At 43.7% G+C, this 23,023-nt stretch overlaps 1 protein-coding gene across 1 annotated transcript; it reads right to left on the bottom strand.

The window, feature by feature from the left end:
• Positions 1 to 667: 667 nt before the first annotated feature.
• On the bottom strand, positions 668 to 19,223 carry TMEM182 (transmembrane protein 182). Its single transcript, XM_033147640.1, has 5 exons — positions 18,972 to 19,223; positions 18,509 to 18,608; positions 15,326 to 15,424; positions 8,480 to 8,617; positions 668 to 2,093 (listed from the first exon to the last, which is right to left on the bottom strand). Exons 1-5 carry the CDS (start codon positions 19,110 to 19,112, stop codon positions 1,870 to 1,872), a joined length of 702 nt encoding a protein of 233 aa, XP_033003531.1. The 5' UTR covers positions 19,113 to 19,223; the 3' UTR covers positions 668 to 1,869.
• Positions 19,224 to 23,023: the final 3,800 nt, after the last annotated feature.

Genomic DNA, 23,023 nt, shown 5'->3' with positions numbered 1-23,023 from the left:
CAGTGGGCCCTGGTGGGCTTGTGATGGCAGCCCTCCAACAGCACCGAACAACAAGGCCTGGTCAGCTTTTAAATTTCTCTCAATGCCCCAGAAGAGTGCTACACCAGAAGCATCATGGGAAATTAAAAAGGTAGGTAGAGAGTCAGACGAGGAAAAAATGGGGGTGCAGGGGAGGCAATTGGGCCCTGACAGCTGCCCAAAGATTCCAGGTGCCAACACCAGGCTTGGCTGAAAGGCCGGGCTGTTTCTCCATCAGCGTCTTATAGATATTAAGGGGCACAGTTATTGACAGTCTCCAGCTAATTTGGAAAGACACACACTACCACACTTCCTGCTTCTTCAGAGGTCCAAGCATCCATGTGTGGTGGGAATGGCAAGGTTCTCACATTGTTTCAGATGCGGTTTCAGAGGTTTCAGGTACCATCCCATCACCCTTTTCACATTGTGAGATTTCACACATCTGTTGCATGGTTCCCAGATTTCCTTGTATGTCAAAAGATGGACACCAGTCAAGATGACTTGGCCAAACAAGTCAAACCATAAAGTACAGAGGGAAGCAAAAATAAAAATATATATTACGGACAACAGAAAAGCATGCATTGTTGTTAAGCCCGGGGGGGGGGATCTGCTATTGCAGAGAACTGAACTAAATGACCCATAAACTTCCCAGTTCCATTACACTGATTGTTTATGACTTGGACCACATGAAAGCATACAAACAGTTCCATATTCATAACAGCATCACAGCACTAATTCAGCGACCTGGCCTTCTGTACTACTGCCACATTGGCTAAAGCAATACATGGGCAACTGCACTCTATTTTTAAGAGCAGAAATATTTGTTCATATTAAAGCTAATGCCAAATACCGAAATAAGAAATAACAGGTGATTAAGGGATTCTGTGGACGCTTGCTTTGTTCTGCATAAGCAGAACCAAGACTAATTCACACATTTCCTTTCCTAACGAGGGAACACACACGACCGAGTTTAGTTTTGCTTAGATTATCCACAGGGAGATGGGAATAGGTTTCACTCTTCCAGGAAGCAACACAGTTGCTTGCAGATGGGAGTTACAGCATTCACTTTCCCGTTGCCTCGCCACGACCAGATCCTGCGCTCATCGCAAACCTAGCCAGCTTTAACACTTGGCACCTCACTTACCGACCATGACGATTCCTGTCGAAGCACACAGACCTTCCGCTTGGAAGGAGACTCTGAGGATGGAGGAAAGTAGCCATCGTTAAGGTGAGCCAAGCACTGTCACTTGAAGAAGCTAGATTTGTGGCAGGCAAGGGACAAGAGTTCTGGTCTTACTGAAAGAATGGCGCATTGGCACAAAGTGAATGCTAGGCGACTACTGGAAGGGTGATCTACAGCCTGTGCTGCTCATTCCCTTCTTCTGTGGCTAATATATATGAGCTGGAGGTGTGGTTTCATTGCATATTCCTTCATTAAGATGATAATGGTTGAACTGGCCCTAAGCCAAAATTCTTACATGAATCATTTCATATTTTTATCTGTCCCCCCAGTGCGTTCAACACAAGAGACGTGGTTGCAAAATATCTCATGTGCTGCATGCAGTTCATCAAGATCTGAAAGGATTTGAACAGTCTTATTTATGTCACTATTCCTTTATGGCAAGGATATATAACTGAGACCGCAAATCCTATAAGGACATACCTGGATATAAGCTTCGCTGAACTCAGTAGGACTTACATCTGAGTAGATATGCATGGGATTGCATTAGCTACATAAGCAGATCTAGAATAGCACCAGCAAACACACGGCTATAAGAGGGATAATGTATAAAAATAGCTTTTCAACAAAACCTCGTCATAATTCCAACATTTCAAACAGCCGACATCTGATTAATCGGAGTGCAGATAAATTGTACGCCCTACCAGTAGGAACAGCATTCCTGAAAACATGGTAAAAAAAATTCCAACTGGAGCCAGTATAAAAGACCAGCCATAACGCACATAGACAGAAAAGCCAGGACAGTCTGTTTTCTTCATATTCACATAGTTTTCAAGATCAGCCACTGCCTGGACCCAGATGACGTAAAGCACTACCACCAATGTGAAGACAATACCTGAAGGAAGGAGGGAAAAGGTAGTTTTAGTGAAGATATATGATGGCTCAGTTTGCTTGAGAAATGCTTGGTATATATCCAACGAAGGACAATGGTCGAGTTTTCCCCTAACACTAAGCCAAACCAAGCCTTAGCACAGAGGTCAGCAAACTTTTTCAGCAGAGGGCTGGTCCACTGTCCCTCAGACCTTGTGGGGGGCAGAGATGCATTTTAAATAAAAGCACACATTCTACTCATGTAAAAACACCAGGCAGGCTCCACAAATAACCCAGAGATGCATTTTAAATAAAAGCACACATTCTACTCATGTAAAAAACACTAGGCAGGCCCCACAAATAACCCAGAGATGCATTTTAAATAAAAGGACACATTCTACTCATGTAAAAACACACTGATTCCTGGACTGTCCGCGGGCCGGATTTAGAAGTTGACTGGGCTGCATCCGGCCCCTGGGCCTTAGTTTGGGGACCCCTGCCTTAGCACAAATGGTTTGTCTCCGCCAGACAAACCATTGTTACGGAATGGGACGGGGGGCACCTAAACAAGATCTTCTCCCGAGTAAACTCGTGAGGATCAGTTCAGTGTTCCCGAAAGCCCTGTTTGCACAGTAAATAGTCTAAGACACTTGGAAATTCATAGGAAATAGCTACCACTGATTTGTACCTTTGGTCAAGGGCTTAGAAAACACTCGGTACCTGCCATAATCCCTTAAGGGAGGTACCCCAAGGGACAATCACTGGGCAAATGCTTTCCTCCGGACCCACCCAGGTGACAGACTATGCAAACCAAAGTTCTATTGTTCTTTTCCAGTGGATACTTAGGATGTACCTCCGATTCTTATCTTGAATTTGCATTTCACCCAAGGGCATTCCTTCCTTGTTAATCTTGTACAACCCTCCCCTTTTCTGAAGTAGTAGTGATGTAGCAATGATGTAGTGATGATGCCTAACGAATTGTATGCTGGGAAGGGATCAAAGTCTTTAAAGGCTCTTGTCACCCCATCCTCGGGGTTCAATCTTGTCTTGAACCTGTTGCGCAATAAACCTTGATCTACGCTATTCCGCTCCGGTTGGTGGCTGGACTCCTTCCCTTTATTCCACAGGGTTGTACCCGACGAGCTGGGTGACTGAGCTGCCTCACACCTAGATTTTTCCATAACACCATGAGCTGCAAACCCAAGAACAAAACTTCCCCACAGCTTGTGGGTTTGTGTGGCACCCGTGCTCGGAGGCCGCACGAAGCCAAACCATCGCTTAGCTCATGGCAGCACAGCAGCAAAGGAGGAGAACGGGAGCTGCGGTCATCTCTCTGGGAACCCACACAATTGCAGGTTTGCAGTAAGTCACTGTCAAACTGCACCCCACAATCAGCTTGATATCGGTGTGTCCTCAATAGCATTGAAAGCTGGGGGGGGGGGGAATGTGGTGAATAGGGACGAATATGGACATGAGAAGAGTTCGGATGAAGTGCAAATGCACATGTGATAGGGTCCTATCCCACCAGACATGCATCCAGCGTCATCTTTGTAAAACTACTATTTAGGAACGAGCATTCAGTCACATCATAGCTTGCTGACGCCACTTCCTGTAACCTTAAGCTATCTCTGTTTGCCTGCCCTTCTTTCTTGCCTTTCTCCTTTCAGAACATTTATCATGCTTTGAAAGGCAGGAGAGGATCTGCTGCAAGTCTAATTGCTATGTCAGTTCATTATGAAGCGGGACGTGCCAAACGAAATGTATTTATTTTGGGAAGGCTGTCCTCAGCCTCTTACGCTGACAATTGTCAGGAAGGGCTGTGTTTTCGAGCCCAGTGGCTGAGATTAACCTCATCCCTGCCATTCAACTTCAAGAAGCAAGCATTTTTATAAACATTTCAGGCTGCAAACATATTTCTTCGTTTTCGGCTTGTTAGACCTTTTGCTTGGGGCACAAATATCTGTTGTTTAGTCAAACAGGATTTTTTTAAAAAAAAAAGAAAAAGAAAAAAGCTGCAGTGAATCACAAGCGACTGGGGGCAATTATTTTTAAAAAGTAAAATATATGTCTCAGAGAGATTAGGATAAATAAGCACTTTCATTCTTTTTTTTCCCCCTCTCCCCATGCCTTTTCTATTTTCTTATTTTATTTTTAAAGTAGGCCCATGTTTGATACACAGCACTGTGGAACGAGATAAGACCCAGGCTCCTCGGAGGTCAGTCATTTCTGCCATTAACATTTATTCTTTTTAATCTGTTTCACACACACACACACACACACACACACACACTCTTCTGCTCATTGCGGGAAGAGAAAAAGAACACAGAACCTTTATAAATGCCTAGGAGTTCAAGAGCAATTTTCAGGCCTTCCTTATTCTTCCTGCACAGCAAAATGTCTTTCGCTCGTCAGCCGCGAATGGCTGTTTATGGTACAAAGCTTCCATTGCACAGACAAGAAGTCAACAGGTGCTGTAGAGAGTGACAGGAGCCTCAGGCGGGCGCCGCTGGTAAATGTAGAACGATGCTGATTTGTAAGCAATTGTTTTTCTCACAGGTTTACCTCGCAGACTTCGCTCCCGCTGTCTGCGGGTGTCGTCGGGCTACGTATTGATACTTTCTCTACTCGAGTCAATAACCGAGAAGTTCCGCTGTTGAGACTTTTCATAAGATCCAAGTTACTGCAGCGAGAGGCTGGCAGAAAACCTGAGGGTGTAATTTAGCATGAGCTTAGTAGCAAAAGGAGGAGAAAACAAAAACCCAGCCTCACAGCTGTCTCTGTAATGATAGAGAGGAATAGAAGGAACCAAAGTGTTCCACAAACAAGTGGCCTAGGGAACAGCAGGCAAGGAACAGGAACCGAAGCAGGCATTTTTGCACCGACCTCAGAAGACTTGTACGGTTGAAGATCCTTTGCTGCCAACTCAAGCCTCTACTTTGAACACAAGAACATAAGAAAAGCCCTGCAGGATGAGGCCAATGGCATCCTGTTTGCACAGTGGCCAACCAGATGTCCATGGGAAGCACGAAGGAAGGATCTGAGCACAAAAGCATCGTCTCCATCTCTGATTCTCAGCAACCGGTATTCAGAGACAAAGTACCTCCAACAGTGGGAGTAAAACACAGCTGTTGTGGGCAGTAGCCATGGATAGCTTTATTGTCCATCAGCTTGTCCAACCCTCTTGCAAAGTTGGTGGCCATCATTACCTCTTGTGGGAGCAAATTCCAGTTTGTGCTTGGCAATGGGGTATTGGTGGTTTGCACCCCATACATGAGACTCGCAGCACACTTCTGTACAGGTAAACTCAGAATGTAAATTACAGCAAATGCCATGGGGCTTAATCTCAGGTTAAGGATCTCAGCTGAAATGTTTCAAGTACAAATCTTGCTGCATTCAAATTGTAAACCAGAAGCTCCCTGAGAATAAATGGATTCACCCCCATACAATCAATCGGGAGCAGAGAGAATAATTTCTTGACAATTATTCTGGCTTGAGGACTTTGCATGTGACCCCCCTAGATTTGAACATGGTCTAGACGAGAAAGGTTAAATGAGTACCTCTCAATCAGGGAGGGGAAACTTTTTTTAGTCAGAGGGCCACATCTCCCCATGAGTAATCTGGGGGGATGGGCACAATACCCCACAAGCATCCCAGAAAAAAACAGGGCATCCCATTTTCTCACGATAGAGCGTGGCAGCCATTTTGAGTGCTGTGATCTTGTGCGATTTTGCACCAAGATTTTGCTCCAAAAAACACCGTGATCTTGCATGATGCCCCCCGAAAACACGTTGGGTGCCATGCAAGCACGTCCCAGAAAAAAGTGTATTTTGGACTCCATGATCCTTGCACAGATCATGTGACTCACACAGGAGCACAGGCAGGAAGACGTGTGTCCTGTTTTCAGGACTCAAAATGTTGAAGGGTATGGGTCACATACCAGTGTTGGCTGGTGCCATAGGGCAGGGTGACAGGTGTGATTCCTACTTTTGTACTGTAGGCCATGTTTCAGCCATGCCAATGTTGGAGGTTTCTACACACAAATCTCTCAACACAGACAAGCAAGAGGCACTGCCACAGCTCAAGGACACGTTCTAGCCAGGCAAAAGCAGTCAGGGTGGGCGTGGATCAGGGCTGGAAAGGAGGGGCTGAGGAAAGGGGGTGTGGCCTATGAAGGGAGTATTGCCTGGGCTCAAGGGCCGGATAAGGAGTCCTAGAGGGCAACATTTGGCCCATAAACCTGTGGTCTCCCATCCATGCTCCAAATACTTTGAAATAATACATACCAACAAGAACTGAAAAGCAGGAGATTCTGAACAGAACCAAACTGCTACACTAATGGGCAGCTATTGCTGCAAGCATTGGGCTTGGATTATTGGATTATGTGCAAACAGACAATGACCGCAAACTACAATGACCGCTTCCCACATCAAACGGGCGGCACCTTTTGTGCGGTCGTGCGCAGCCCCCCCCCCCATACCATGTGGCTCCTGGCAGTACAGCCTTGGATACGCCGCCCCCCCCCCCCGGCTGGACACCTGGAGGTAGCCGCCTACCTCTGCTCATTACCCAATCCCAGCTGGGGGGGGGGCGTTGCCAGGAGAGAGTTGGCCAGGTAAGGGGAGGGATCGATCAGCCCACACAACAGTGGGCGAAACTTACCTGGGAGTTCTCAGTCGGCTTCAGAGCTTCTCCCACCCTGCCCTCCCTTAGTTCAGCCTTCTTTTGCAGGTTAACCTCTTCTGCACAGGTACGTGGGTGCTGCTACGTTATGGTCACTGTTGAAGGGCCGGAAAGGAATTTTCCTGCATTGGCAGGTTTTGCCTTTCACGTAGCAAAACGTCACAACTTTGGCAGTTTCAGGCCTTGGGCAGAATCCTTTTGCCTATCTTCCCTAAATTGGGGGGGGGGGGTTTGAAGCAGTGACCTACGGCCCTCCCCCCCTGCGGCGGTGATCCCAGGGTTCCCTATTAAGGGGGTTGTTTTGAGGGGAGGCATTGGCCATACGCCGTTAGGTTGTCATTGCTCTCCCCTACGACGGTGGCGAAATGGGGGGCGGGCTCTCTGCTTGAACAGACGTTCTCCAGAGCCAGCCCAATCCCCACATATTCTGGATAACCCTGATGTTCCCCAGATCCCTGGCCAGGGACTGGGAGGGATAAACGCCCAATGCCTAAGCCAAGGTCTCACTACATCTGAAGTGTTAATCAAGTGGTGGCCAAATTTTAATCCCATAGCACGTTGTCTTGAGTCCTTATTCCACGCAGGTGTTGCCCAGAGTCGGGGGGGGGGTCTCCGCCTGTCCGCGCAAAAGCACATCTTGCAAAAGCAGATCCATAATGAAAACAGAATTTCCCATACATTTCTTCCAATACTTAGTCCACAAAGTGATTTATATTGTCTATTATTACCATCTTAAAGAAACGGAGGTTAGCGACAATAGCAGTAAGCTTTCTTGGGCAAGTAGGAATTTCAGTTCAGGTGTAGTAGACACAAGCCAAGCATTCTCTTGACACACTAGTCCTCACAGGCAAATCACACAGACCACCAAGAAAACTACATGAAGAAGCTTTCCCAGATTTAGACCATGAGACTCTTTCTCTCAGGGTTGTGGGTTCGAGCCCCACACTGGGCAAAAAAAGATTGCTGCATTGCAGGTCGTTTGACTATTTGACGCTTATGGTCACCACCAACTGTACAATTCTGTGATTCCATGACAGTGTGGCCTTGACACTGTTCCCTTTTCTTGACATTATAATCCTTCCAGCCACCAAGGCCTGGGAATGAATGTCTTACGCAGTGTTGGAAGACAGATTCAGAAAGCTAGATCTATCCTAGCATCACCCTACTTTATTACCACTTAACAGTATCTTCTTGCATTATATAAATTATGATTACACATATATTATATAATTACATAAAATTATTATGCATTGCAGGAGGTTGGACTAGATGACCCTTCCAGCTCTACAATTCTATCATCCAATTCTATCATCCTGTTGTTGTTGTTGTTGTATGCCCTAGACCAGGCATAGGGCAAACTCTGGCCCTCCAGATGTTTGGGACTACAATTCCCATCATCCCTGACCACTGGCCCTGTTAGCTAGGGATGATGGGAATTGGAGTCCCAAACATCTGGAGGGCCAGAGTTTGCCCTATGCCTGCCCTAGACCTATTGAAATGAACCACAGATGCAACATGAACTCTCCCAATTCTTCCCCAGTGCCCATTTTCTTTTGTGAGCCTTCTGCCAGAAAACCTCCAAAATAGCACGCGGAATTCCCTTGATGTGCATTTTTGTTTTGTTTTTAAAGAAAAACAAACCCACAATTCTAGGCCGAGTGTTGCGAGTTTTTTTGTTTTTTTTAAAGGAGCAGGGGTGGTTGAATTCGGATTAAAACGTTTAACACTTACCAGCAGTGATGAAAAAGCCTCCCCCTACTTTGTACAGCACGTGACTCCCGAAGGGTGCAGCGCAGATGATGAAGAAGCTCGCCACGACCACAGTGACCACTCCCAGCAACATCAGAACAGACCAGAAGCCACGATAAACTAGAGGTTATCAGGGAAAGGTAGGAAAGACACAGAAAGAGGATTTTTGCAAAAACATCCTTACGACAGAAGGCCATTTTACGAGGTCCCGTCCCGTCCCCCTGCCTCCCATTTTCATTTTCTTCATCACCAAAGCTGATCATTTCTTCTAACACAGCTTCCTGTGCCTTAGTGATCTAAGGCGCCATATGTCTTTCATTAGACTTGAATGCCAAATCCTATCAGATGATCTTGGAATATAATAACGTTAAGTATACGTGTATACGGTTAATAAGTATACAGTATACGTGTGTGGTTAATAAGTTCATTTACTTGGGGAATGGAAATGGTTCATAAAATGGTGTGCTGAACTGTAGCCAAGATTCTTCTAGATAATTATACGGTTTCTCTAGATAACAACCAAGTTCACCAAAGTAGAAACAGACACAAGAAAGAAAGCTCATTCGGACATTCCTAGGGCAGGGCCAGTTTAAGGACTCGGAATCCTTCCTCCTTAAAAAACCACAAAAGAAACCACTGAGATTTCGTGAAGCTTGTGTATTTCGGGAGGAAATACACTGGTGTGTGGTTTTTAAAATGAAACTGAAAACACCAACAGGACAACCGGTGGGGGGAGAAATATATCAAACGAGGAAGTCACCATAGCCATTCAGTTCTTTGTATATTACTCAATTCAAAATGCAAAACTACAGAATCTCATTGAGCCAAGGGCAAGCAATGCTGAATTAATGGAAGCAGCTGGTGATAAATGGGCTGAGAGTTTTGTGACATATGGTGGCCCCCCAAAAATGTTCATAACACAATAATTTAGCTGCTTAATTACACATCTATTTTCGGAGACACTTTAAAGACCGTGGCCACGGAAATAAATTCGTTCTGTACATTGTAAAAAGGGGAATATCAATTCTTCTTGTTAGACAAATTATTTTATAGCCTGTTTTCCTAGAGCTAAAATGGAGGAGATAAGGCAAGACAGTGTAGGCCTATGTATCACGGGTGGCAGTTTAAGTTTAATAAGTGGATATCAAAAACAGTTTAATACCAGGTTTTGGTATTAATAGCACTGAACTAAGACAACCTATACTCATTCAACCAATCATATGTGACTGAAGATGTCTCATAAATCTTACAGTATATGAGAATTCTAGCAATCCACACTGTATATATTATCTTCAATGGAAGCAGACATTTGTATTTTCATTTCATAAACTGACCTTTAGTTTCCTTCGTTTATAACTATTCTGCAAACAGATATAATTCTAAAAATATATTAGATAACTAGATGATAGATATAGATAGATGATAGATAGATAGAGATAGATAGATGATAGATAGAAAGATAGATAGATAGATAGATAGATAGATAGATAGATAGATAGATAGATAGAGATAGATGATAGATGATAGATGATAGATGATAGATGATAGATAGATAGATAGATATAGAGTCATTGTAGATCATTCCATTGTTTTAAAAAGATATTCTTGCATGACAAGCACCCCACCTTGCCACACCCCAGAATTTATTGTTTTGGCCAAATGGTTTTTCATAGTTACTTGTTGAACTTCATTTGTGGCTACAGACAAAAATTCCATAAGGGAAAAACAACAACCAAACAATTGTTTGAAATCTTGAAAATTAAACTGGTACTGCAGACATGCCCATAATGTGGTTGGCACTGAGCAGACCCAATCCTTGATGCCCACGAACATTGTGCTCTGTGATGGTACCAGGACATGTAATGAGGCCTTTTAAAACTGAAGACTGTAGGCAGGTTCAAATGTGGAGAACCTTTCTACTTTGGGGCATACCATTTACGCCTATGGTATTTTGCACCACTAATGTTTAGATTATCTAGAACCACAAAGGTCTTCAACTTTAGAAGTCTTTTCCATTGGTGGTTCATCAAAGCATGCCTTCTTTAAATGGTATAAGAGCTTTTCATTCAATTTTATTGGTTGATTGTTTTCATTCAAACCATCTTTTGGTTACCAGGAATAGTGCAAGATGAGATAATAAGGAGACCCCTGACCATTAGGTCCAGTCACGGATGACTCTGGGGTTGTGGTGATCATCTCACTTTACTGGCCAAGGGAGCCGGCATACAGCTTCCGGGTCATGTGGCCAGCATGACTAAGCTGCTTCTGGTGAACCAGAGCAGTGCGCAGAAATGCCGTTTACCTTCCCGTTGGAGCGACCTATTTATCTACTTGCACTTGACATGCTTTCAAACTGATACCAAAGCAAACACAGAAACCTTTTATGTAGTATAGTTATCCCCATCTATCAGCAAGTAACACATTTTCTCCCTACTGTTCAAAAAAGAAAACTCTCTGAAGAATCCATTTGAGAAATCCATCCCTGGGAACAGTAAAAGGTAAAAGGTAAAGGACCCCTGGATGGTTAAGTCCAGTCAAAAGCAACTATGGGGTTGCACAGCTCATCTCGCTTTCAGGCCAAGGAAACCAGTGTTTGTACACTGACAGCTTTTCAGGTCATGTGGCCAGCATAACTAAACTGCTTCTGGCGCAACGGAACACCGTGATAGAAGCCAGAGCGCACGTTTACCTTCCCACTGCAGCGCTACCTATTTATCTACAGTGGTACCTTGGATGTTGAACTTAATTCATTCCGGGAGTCTGTTCGTCTCCCAGAACCCTTCAAAAACCAAGGCACGGCTTCCAATCGGCTGCACTCAATTGGAAGCTGTGTCGGATGTTCAGCTTCCAAAAAAACCTTCGCAAACTGGATCACTTACTTCCAGGTTTGCAGCGTTCAGGAGCCGATTTGTTCAGGAGCCAAGCCGTTTGACAACCAAGGTACCACTGTACAGTGGTGCCTCGCAAGACGAAATTAATTCGTTCTGTGAGTCGTTTCGTATTGCGAAAAATTCGTCTTGCGAAGCACGACCATAGGAATGCATAGGAACGCATAGGAATTTAATTCCCATAGGAATGCATTGAAATTTTCGTCTTGCGAGGCATGACCATAGAAAAATTCGTCTTGCGAGTCACCCTTTCGTTAGTGAATGCCTTTCGTCTAGCGAGTTTTTCGTTGTGCGAGGCATTCGTCTTGCAAGGTACCACTGTATTTGCACTGGTTTGCTTTCAAACTGCTAGGTTGGCAGGAGCTGGGACAGAGCAACGGGAGCTCACCCCATTGCAGGGATTCGAACCGCCAACCTTCTGATCAGCAAGCCCAAGAGGCTCAGTGGTTTAGACTACAGGAACAGTACAGTACACAATGCACTATATTTTCCACAGCAATTTACAGATATTCTAGTATGTCTCCCATACTGTATATAAATCAGCTTTATTTCCAATATTTATATTCAAAATCTTTCTAAAGTAAAGCAGTGTAGGAAAGTAGCAGATAAATTCAACCAGGGCTATGTATTCCATGTCTGGCTACTCTGTGTTGTTGCAACAGGATGACAGAGAATAGTTTCCATAACTTAACTGTCCAACATTTTTCTTCATCTTGTCACAGCACTCGCTTTGGCAATGTTACACAAAGCTAAAAATATAATTGAGTCAGGACAGGACAAGGAAGACAGAACTGAATGGGCTGTACCCAAGTCTGATTTCTCAAATAGCAATATCATTCCAGCATCTCTCAGGTAGGCGCCATTTCCATTCTAAGAGAACGAGGGAGGTGTCCATGGTGAATCCTGGAACCACTTTTTCTAGAAAAATAGCACTGCCCAGAACCAATATATTATCATCACCAAATAGGAGTTAGTGGGTTTTTTATATTTTCGATTCATGGTTGTTTAGAAAAGTTGTTCTTTATGGCTATATATATATATATATATAAAATCAATATTCTAGATGACTGTTTGGCTCTTAACCAATTATTTGTTCAATCAATATGTGCTCACTTATTTAAAAATCTCAGAGAGGACATCTCTGAAAGCAAAGAGCAGTTTCCAGAAAGGGACACACAACTTTTCAGTTGCTATTGCTCACAGCTAACAGAAACAGCTGTCTTTAACAAGGGTGCTTGGTTTAAAAAAAAAAAAAAAAGGTGCTTTTTCCCATTTGCAAATACAGAATCTGGAACGCTTCACATCAACACACAGCACAAGGCAAAATGCAAGCTATAGAAGGATCACATTTGCATAGATTTCTGAGAAGATCTATCAGGTTCAGCTGCCTGCCTGCAGTTTCAGCCTGAAAATAATTATCTGCTAACTTTAAGCGGTAGAAATAATGTTTCTGTTTTATCATAGTTGGGTAGACATGTGGGATTAATAGCGCCAGATAAGGCCTGCAATCCTGCTTATGTTTACTTGGGAGTAAGATTCCTTGAGTTCAGTGGGATTCACCTTTCAGTAAGCATATATGTCAGGCTAAAAGACTTGTAGTCCTTGTTTTACGCCCAGTTGGGAAAAGACATTTAAAAATGCATGATATCACCATAGCATACCCTCCTCCCTCCAACATCCCACAGAAGAAAATCTGGACGTGCATATTTTGTGACCACACTCTCGTGGGAGCCAGTTGATTTGCACGAGAGCATGGCCCCCCAAAGCAGGCATCTTTGGGGCCCACACTCTTGTGGGAACCAAAGCAGGACATCCCAGGATCCCATCAGAAGCCGATGTGGATTCTATAACTTTGGGGTGTCCCGCTGAGTGGGACAGTAGAAAAGTATGCTATAGCTAGCATTAAAAGATGTAATGGGAGATATGCTTAACAGAAATGGAATGCCAAGCATCTACCAGTGACAAATAGACTGAGAAATGCAATGCGCTTAACACTCAGAACACATATAAACTTCAGTGTGCGCACATTGTAAGCAAAGGTGACAAATACTTTGGGAAATGGGTAGCTGAGGACACGAAAAGGGATTCTAAAAAGAAGAATAAAGGTAAAGTAAAGGGACCCCTGACCATTAGGTCCAGTCATGGATGACTCTGGGGTTGCGGCGCTCATCTCACTTTATTGGCCGAGGGAGCCGGCGTACAGCTTCCGGGTCAAGTGGCCAGCATGACTAAGCTGCTTCTGGCGAAGCAGAGCAGCACATGGAAACACTGTTTACCTTCCCGCTGGAGCGGTATGTACTTGCACTTGACGTGCTTTCAAACTGCTAGGTGGGCAGGAGCTGGGACCGAACAATGGGAGCTCACCCTGTCGTGGGGATTCGAACCACCAACCTTCTGATCAACAAGCCCTAGGCTCTGTGGTTTAACCCACAGCGTCACCTGTGTCCCTTTTAAAAAGAAGAATGCAGGGCCCCAAAGACAAACAATAATATATCAAATGCTGTATAATAATAATAATACAGTGGTGCCCCGCTAGACGAAAATAATTCGTTCTGCAAAAAATTTCGTCTAGCGGGTTTTTCGTCTTGCGGAGCGGCAATGACAGCCGCGCTCCGCAAAATGAAAAAGAAAAAAAAAAGACAAAAAATTTTCGTCTTGCGAGGCAGCCCCATAGACTTTTTCGTCTAGCGGGGCAGCCTTCCGCTAGACGAATGCGTTCGTCTAGCGAGTTTTTCGTCTAGCGAGGCATTCGTCCAGCGGGGCACCACTGTAATTGCATTACTTCTTCACTGTGAACTGACTCAATATGTGGTAGTGCCGGCTTATGGTGAATATTATATCTAAATTTTAGAACTCCACATTTTCAATTGTCTCTGGAAAACAGCAATGTAAAATCTGAACATTTATTTAATACTATTGCTTGGGCTGATGAAAATCTTAAAATCATAGTTAGCAATGAGATTGGTCCATGTGAAGAAATTAAAGATGAGCATTTCTGTGTCGCGGTGATTCCCAAGTATCATGAACACTGCAATCCTATACATTTTACACAGAAGTAAGCCCCACTGAGTTTGGTAGAGCTTACTCCTACCATGTAAGTGGGAATGAGCTTGCAGCCTAAGAATGTCTGTAAGTAAGCCTGAAATAACAGCAAATTTCTAATGTTTTCTTTTAGATAGTCACAACTATTTAGAATGGGTTAACAAATTGTTACTGCCTTTGAGGCAGCAATAGAACAGTCAGGAAGCTACATTTCTGTGGACCGTTTAAAATAAAAGATAATGCAATTATGTTTTAAGTACTGAAGTCTTGGTGCGATTAGGTCAATTTGAAACAGCACCAATGTATAAACACAACACACATTTTATAAAATAGTATATGATGCCAAATCAAATCACGTGACACAAAAGCTTACATGACAGAAATGGAACAAGGTAGGACTTTTTTCCAATTAAAGCACTTATGGTAGATGAGAATCAGTTTCAATGCACACATTTAGGAGGTGCTGCTGTATAGCGATCATTAATGAAATGGCAATGGCAAATTATATTGACTGAAACATATGAAATAGTGGGTGGAAATCAACTAAGTCAGGGGCCAGCAAACTTTTTCAGCAGGGGGCCAGACTATATTTTGAAGAAGAAGAAAAGAACAAATTCCTATGCCCCACAAATAACCCAGAGATGTATTTTAAATAAAAGGACACATTCTACTCATGTAAAAACACACTGATTCCCAGACTGTCCGTGGGCCGGATTTAGAAGGCGATTGGACCAGATCCGGCCCCCGGCCCTTAGGTTGCCTACCCATGAACTAAGCTTTACTCAGATTGCAGCATGGTCCTTCTAGCCTAGGATTCTGTTTTCCAACAGGAGAGCTCTTGCGCAAGTCGTGAAAGCGATAGCGCTATTGACACAGTAGTGAACAGGAAAATACTTACTAATTGCCGAGTTGTAGGCAGTTGAATTGTGCTCATCTCGGAAGAAAGGAAACGGAGAGAGATAGGCATGGGTGCAGTTTTTAGTAGGCGACTGGTTCGCTGAAAAACAGCAACCACACACATTAAAACTACTGTCCTGAACTTATTGGAATGACCACTCCCCACATCAAATGGGGGGCGCTTTTTGCTTGGTCGCATGCAGCCCCCTGGATCCCAGTGCGGCTCCTGGTGGTTCAGGCTGGCTTCATCCTCCCCAGGCTGGATACCTGGAGGTCTCCACCTACCTCAGCCAATCACCCAATCCCGCCTGGGGAGGCGTTGCCAGGGGACCGGCCAGGTAAGGGGAGGGACCGCCCTGCCCACACAACAGAAGGCGAAGTGGCAGTTGGCTCCAGAGCTTCTCCCACCCTCCCCTCCCTCAGTTAAGTCTTCTTTTGCAGGTTAACCTCTTTTCCACAGGTATGCAGGCACTGCTACGTCAGGGTTGCTGTTGAAGGGCCAGAAAGGAATTTTCCTGCATTGGCAGGTTTTGCCTTTCCCACAGCAAAATGTCACAACTTTGGTGGTTTCAGGCCTTGGGCGGAATCCTTTAGTCTATCTTCCTAAATGGGGGGGCATGATGCGTTGACCCACGCCCCCCTTGCAGCGGTGATCCCAGGGTTCCCCGTTAAAAGGGTTGTTTTGAGGGGAGGCATTGGCCATACGCCAAAATGTTGTCATTGCTCTCCCCTCCAGCGGCGGCGAACGAGGCGGCAGGCTCTCTGCTTGAACATATGTTCTCCAGAGCCAGCCCAATCCCCACACATTCTGGATAACCCTGAAGTCTCCCAGATCCCCGGCTGCAGACTGGGAAGGATAGACGCCCAATGCCTTAGCCAAGGTCTCCCTACACCTGAAACTTAATAAAGTTGTGGCCAATTTTAATCCCATAGCACGTTGTCTTGAGTCATTATTCCGCTGGGGGGTCGCCTGGGGTTTGGGGGACTCTGCCTGTCCACGCAATCTGCAGAGGAAGCCCTGTTAGAAATACCATGGCCTAGACATGTCTATCTTTACAGTGATACAGAGAAGGGATTTATCCATGGTGCAACAAACTCTGATGGGCATCAGGCAGGCAATGGATGTTGGATGCTTTCGCTTACAATTAAAAACATGCCTCTTTCCCAGCTTTTTCCAACTGTTTATATCAGTTCCTAGCTTTCTAGTTATTGTGATTGATACTGATGTTTTATTGCTGTTTTATTAAGAAGGCTTTTGTTATATAATGTGCCTTAAAGTGCATACATTGAGTACGGTAAGTATGGGGTACAGTGGTACCTTGGTTTCCGAGCGTCTCCGTGGACTAATGTTTCAGAACTCAAACACCATAAACCCGGAAGTAAATGCTTTGCTTTTCAAATGCGTCTCAGAAGTCGAACCGGAAACACAGCTTCCGTATTAAGATTTCCGTTTTGAGGCTTCCAATTTGAGTTTTTAGTTTTCGAACGTTTTAGAACTCGAACAGTCTTCTGTAGTCAGTAGGGTTTGTTTTAAACATTTGTTTTGAACATTTAAAACATTTGCTTCGTTTTAAACATTTAAAACATTTTTTTTTTAAATCGCAAAACATTTTTTTCAAAAGACCCAGATTATTATTTCATATTGGCTACACCTACCTGTACACTAAGTGGCTGTTCCTGTGTTTTGCTGTTTGGCTAAAGTATTGCTACTGTTTACTGATTGTATGGTTCTAAATTATGTTATTCCAAAGCATTCTTGTAGTTATATTGAAAGGAGGGCCATGCATGTTTCAATAAAATAATTAATAGCTATCATACTTGAAATTCTCAAGCACTGCAAGCAGCTCATACGCCATCATTTAATCTGTCCTGTTCTGCATGCCACCTGTTTTTCATTATGATTCGTTATTTTTAAAGCTCCCAGGCTAATGAGGTGCAGTACAAACTAAAAAAAAAAGACCCTGCCTGCCTGCCTGTGGGTTTGCAATATAAATCAAAGATACCTCGTGCTAGAGTGGTGCATGAGAAAAGTAAACCCAAATCCAAGTATATTCTGCTACCTGTTCAACCTCTTGAACAAGCAGAGGCATCCAAAATGACGCAAAACCTAGTGCAAGAGCCTTTGCCAACCTGCTGCCCTCCATATATTTTGGACTACTGTGTGTGTGTGTGTGTGTGTGTGTGTGTGTGTGTGTGTGTGTGTGTGTGTTTGTGTATATATATATAGTATTAAATTTTCTGTGTTACAATTTAAAGTAATCATTTTTGCATCCTTAAGATATCAATGACTCCCCTCCTTCTCTTTCCATGGTTCATTTTACATATCATAAATCCCTGCATATTTTACAAAAACTATACCATTCAGTATTCCATTCATACATCCATCAAAACTTACTTACACCGTTGAATTTATCTTAATGCTGCCAGCGTTTTCAGCTGCACACAGTTATTTCCCATATATTCAATAAACGTTTTCCAATCTTCTCTAAACGTATGTTCTTCTCGTTCTCTTATTCTATATGTTAAGTCTGAAAGCTGCGCATATTCTGTCCATAGCAGTTAACCCGCCCTGCTGTTCCCCACTGCTATATACATACCGTAGCTGTCAACCCTACCTGCTATTTCCCAATGCTATAATAAGGGAATTTCCCGCAAAAAAGGGAAAGGTTGACAGCTATGAAATTTCTGTCAACTTAAGTCGCCATTTTCTTTGGTTGGGACCTCGCCCGTTTTCCATTTGGGGGCTAACAAAACACGGGCTGCAGTCGTGGCATACATTCATAACCTTTTTTGACACCTGGGAATTTCAGTCTGAATTATCCCCAACAAAAAGGACTCTGGGGGTTTTTGGACTACAATTCTCATCAACCCCATCTATCCTGGCTGTTGACAAATGCTGTAGTACAGCAGTGTGTGAACTGTTGTACAAGCTGTTGCAAACACATTTGAATAATGTACTTGTACAAGCATTTGCAGAATTGCACCAAAGGGATCCCCCTGTGATCACTGCGAAACATCACAGCATTGTCGCTCCTAATGTGTGTGCAAACATCTATGATGACCACCACTTTAAGAACCAGGGCATTATACAAATAGTGCTCTTTTGGTAAATGTAGACATACTTTAAATAAAAGCACCAATTCTAAGTAATATTATATTGCCAAAGAAAAGGGGGGATACTTACTGTACCAAAACTTTAACATACTGTGGGCATTCTCTTCGACATTCCCATCAAACCAGCACCTCCAGAAAAAACCCTCATGGTGGAAAGTGACTCTCTCTTCCTGTATAAAAGAAACATGTAAATTGCTATTCACCAAGTGGAGCTCTACTCCCTGTGCAAATATAGACACATACTGTACAGGCAAGTAAGAAATAGGAAGAAAAAAATGTTAATAAAGGTTTCTGACAATGCCTACAAAATTATGGGGAGGGGGGTTAATATCTCTGCTGGTTCTGAACGTAACTGACCAAAATGAGAATCGCATAATATCATCTCCTGGATTTTAATATGATTTAGATGAAGCTCACAGTAACCTATACAGAGTGTTCCTCATTTGTAACAGATATTTCTGGTGAGAAAGATGCAAGCACCTTCCTGGCCCTACTGCAAGATGCCATTCAGAGGAATAAAAATATATACTAACCCTGGTGTCATTCAAGCCTTCCGAACATCTTCCAACCTCTGTAGCAAGAAGCCAATAGTCCGTTCCAAAGGCAACCAAAAAGAACAAGATTCCGAGAGCTCCAAATAAGCCTCCAAAAAATATCCCGACTTTCAATTTCATTGCTGATTTGTTTGTTTGTTTGTTTGTTTGTTGTTCTTTTACAAAATGGACGTGAAAGATTTATAATATACTTTTAGTGAGAAAAACCTCCCCCGAAAAACAGTACATCAAGGATCAAACTGCCGGACCAGAAGTTCTGCCGAAAGAACTGAAGTCTTGAAAGAAGTTGGGTTTAAAAAATATATATATCTTTCTCAATGGGTTTCCCACTTGTGCTGTGGTTTGATTAGTGCTCCATTAAAGTGTAGCCTAACGAATGGACAGGACTTCTATTTTAGGACACTCCATGGAAGAACGAACTTGACAGGCTTTCCCTTTGCTAGGCGTGGCCAGCCAAAAATAGCTGACCTTCCCTTAGCTGGGTATTGACTGGAAATTTTGTTGCACTTGGTGCATCAACAGACCTGGAAGAGGGATGAAGTTACTGCGTGCCCTTGTTACTCGGCGCAGGTTTGAGTTTCAACTCCAGCAAGCCGTTCCAAGCATGTACGCCATGTAATCAATGTATCCACGTCCCATAAGCAGGCAAGCACTGCCCAGTCTCCATCGCAGACAAGCACACAAAAGCACAGAGCCAAGCTGAGACCCAGGAACATACATGCTACACCAAAAGCTTGGGCTTCATTGATTGACGAGCACATGCACACAAATATCAGCCGTTGTTACAGAGCTTTCTTGACGTGTTAAAAGTGACAGACTGTAGCAACCTCTTGCTCCACCCACCCTCCTACCCCATCCCACCCAAAATAGGAAATTTTATGCCTTGATCTGAAACCCATAGCTAAAGTATACTTCCTAGCAGCAGAACCAGCACCAGTAGACTTGGCGCATTTGCAAAATAAAAATAAAAAGGAGAAGCAGTCATTGGCAACCATGCATGCCCGACAAGTTATTCCATTGGTGGCAATGCTGTGCTTCCTTCAGGCCAAATTTCAAAAGGGAAACAGTGGAGAGGGGGATCCTACAGTGTGGGTGCTACTGAAGACCTTTGCAGGTGCAAAGGTTTCTGAGCACCATGATAGTGACCCCTGATATAAAGGACAAAGACGTACAGCTTTTTGTGGCGCTGTGGTCTAAACCAGAGCCTGGGGCTTGCTGATCGGAAGGTCGGCTTCGAATCCCCGTGACGGGGTGAGCTCCTGTTGCTCGGTCCCAGCTCCTGCCAACCTAGCAGTTAGAAAGCACGTCAAAGTGCAAGTAGATAAATAGGTACCGCTCCAGCAGGAAGGTGAACGGCGTTTCCGTGCGCTGCTCTGGTTTCCCAGAAGCGGCTTAGTCATCTTGGCCACATGACCCGGAAGCTGTACGCCGGCTCCCTCGGCCAATAAAGCGAGATGAGCGCCGCAACCCCAGAGTCATCCGCGACTGGACCTAATGGTCAGGGGTCCCATTACCTTTAAAGGCCCACATGTGTTAACTGTTTTGTTACAAATAAATATATATATATTGAACATCTAAATAAGAGAATTCCAGGCTTATTCAGTATCCCTGAATCAGTGGAAGTGATGGCAATGTTTTTATCTCCTTTGTCAAAGTTTAGATCTTTTAGGAAATGGAACGTACAATCGCAATAAACTTGGTGGGGGGGGGGGGGACCAAACCAACTTCCTATGACTCTCCTACAACGTCCACCAGAGTTACTCTCTACCTAGCGCCCATGTCCTGCCATTTTCTAAAGCTTTTAGAATGCCATTCTTTGAAAGCTGTGCAATTCACTTTCAGAGGTCGCTGTTTCATACATTTTGCTTATGAAACTAACAAAATAAACACTGCCCACCTCATGAATCTTTGTGGGAAATCTCGCAGTGGCATCTCTTACACTAAAATTAAGCCCTGATGTTTCGTTGTAAAAAATAAATTGTAGCCTTTACAGCCATGGCCTCCAGCCTTATGGAAACAATTATTCGCTCCCCTGAGAAAGATAAAATCTTTTAAGATTCAGATTTTTTTCTTAATGGAGAAGTTACTGGGCCAAATATATGTTTGGTTAACCATACACACACTTTACGTTTCCTGGGGTCCAATCTGGCATATTGTGCCTATCTTTCCGTTGCAATCCTATATGCAGGCTTATGTTGAAGAAAGCTCAACTGAGCATCATAAATTGGATCCAGACTAAGGATATGTTCACAATACCACTTTGCTCAGCATCCAGTCAAGGCTGGATTTAGGTTTGCTGAGGCCCTAAGCTACTGAAGGTAATGGGGCCCTTTATATGTCCAGCTGTCCTTTGTAAACAACAAATTGTCGCTGTTTTTTGTGTTGAATATATGCTATATGGTAATTTATAGACCTAATAGGTATCTAAAGCCATTTGCACATAACAAATAGGACCTAATGGTCAGGGGTCCCTTTACCTTTACTAGGCCTGGGGTCTCCAATGACCCAGTCCCCACTCACACTACTACTATGTTGTGAAATTGGGGGGGGGTGGAAGACCTGTTTAATTGGGATGTTGCCTGTTTGTGGGTGATGGGTTTGTTTGTTTTCTGTAGTCATTGCTATTTTTCTAGAGAAAGATGTGCCTGAAATCACCACAAACACTTCCCTGGTTCTCTTAGAATGGCGATGGTGCCCACCTGAGAGGTGCCAAAACTGAGTTTCTGTGAGTTTTGCTGGGTGCTGTCTCCCTCCATGCCCCCTACTTGAATTTTGATTCCCTCAGTCCAAAGGAAAGGCTGCAGCCTGCCTTTTCCCGCAACCAGCTGCTGAAGGCACATTTATGGCATTTCTACTTTTACAATTAAAACAGCTCTTTTGCACAGAAATGCATTCGTACAAAAGAGCAGTATTAAAAAATAAAAAGTTTCCCTTGCAGGTACAGTCTTGGTCTCCCCTATTTTGCAATGTCAAAATCCAAGAATGTATCCCATTTACTGCAGTAAATTTAAGTCACTGTATTTTGACTGTCTCCATAAAGGAACATAAGAACTTTATTTGAACATTTACATTACAGTGGTACCTCGACTTACAAGGATAATGCGTTCCGAACGCACCCTCGTAGGTCGAAATTTTCGTAAGTCGAAAGACGCTATCTCCGAAGGGGAAAAAAAAAAGTGAGTCGAGAAAACCGCATTAAAAAAACTCATAAGCCACCGCTTTCCCTTTGTAAGTCGAAAAATTCGGAAGCGGCGGCCATTTTTTTCCTTCCGGAACTCATTCGGAAGTCGAAAACGTCGTAAGTCAAGGAGCTCATAAGTTGAGGTACCACTGTACTTCTAAATAGTAATTCCTGCAAAGAAATATAATCAAAGCAGTGGTGACTGGTTCCCACTAGAGTTGGTGGGATTGCTAGGAAGTCATCGAGATGTGGCAAATGACCAGTCACAGGGGTGTGCCCAAATTGTTCTGGTTCTCTTCCCATCCTCTTCCTTGCAAATACACTGTGGGTGCTTAACCAATGCAATCTTACAAATAGTTAGCAGCTAACTAAACTGAAAAATCTCTTACTTTGGTAAGCTCTAGCGCACCGGCCCCAACTAAGAAAAATATTAACACTGACACTGAAATGCATTCACTCCCTTGTTGAATGGAAGAAAAACTGGGCGACACATAACTTCTCCTGGTTATTTCCCTGTCCTCCTCCTTAGCAGAGAAGAAATGAATTAAGAGTGCTTTGTCTACATTAAAGCTTTGTATAAATGCCACACCTTTTCTTCCTCTTCTGGATGATAACAGAAATGTATTGAGAAATATGGTTGGTGTGAATAGGTGCAAGCTCTCACATTTGCCTGGGTATATGATCTGTGGTGGTCAAAAAGCATATTTTGGGGTGAGTGCCCCTGGTTCCCCCCGCTACATACTTTGGCTATTTTGGTATTCTTCCATTTCCTCCTGTGTATGATTTATTTTTAAATGGGACGCGGGTGGCGCTGTGGGTTAAACTCGCTTGGCGAGTCCCTGCACACTGC

Source organism: Lacerta agilis, chromosome 4, assembly GCF_009819535.1.
Source record: "Lacerta agilis isolate rLacAgi1 chromosome 4, rLacAgi1.pri, whole genome shotgun sequence".
In the NCBI taxonomy this organism is placed as follows: domain Eukaryota; kingdom Metazoa; phylum Chordata; class Lepidosauria; order Squamata; family Lacertidae; genus Lacerta; species Lacerta agilis.
This window is presented reverse-complemented; position numbering and strand designations above follow the sequence as displayed.

Bases quoted from the DNA above. Each gene is read 5' to 3' on its own strand.
- TMEM182 (XM_033147640.1), bottom strand. From the start codon at position 19,112: ATGAAATTGAAAGTCGGGATATTTTTTGGAGGCTTATTTGGAGCTCTC. The intron at 15,425-18,508 runs GTAAGTATCCCC...GCTGTTTTTCAG, and splicing joins TATGTTAAAGTTTTGGTACA to CGAACCAGTCGCCTACTAAA. The intron at 2,094-8,479 runs GTAAGTGTTAAA...TCCTTCCTTCAG, and splicing joins AGGCTTTTTCATCACTGCTG to GTATTGTCTTCACATTGGTG.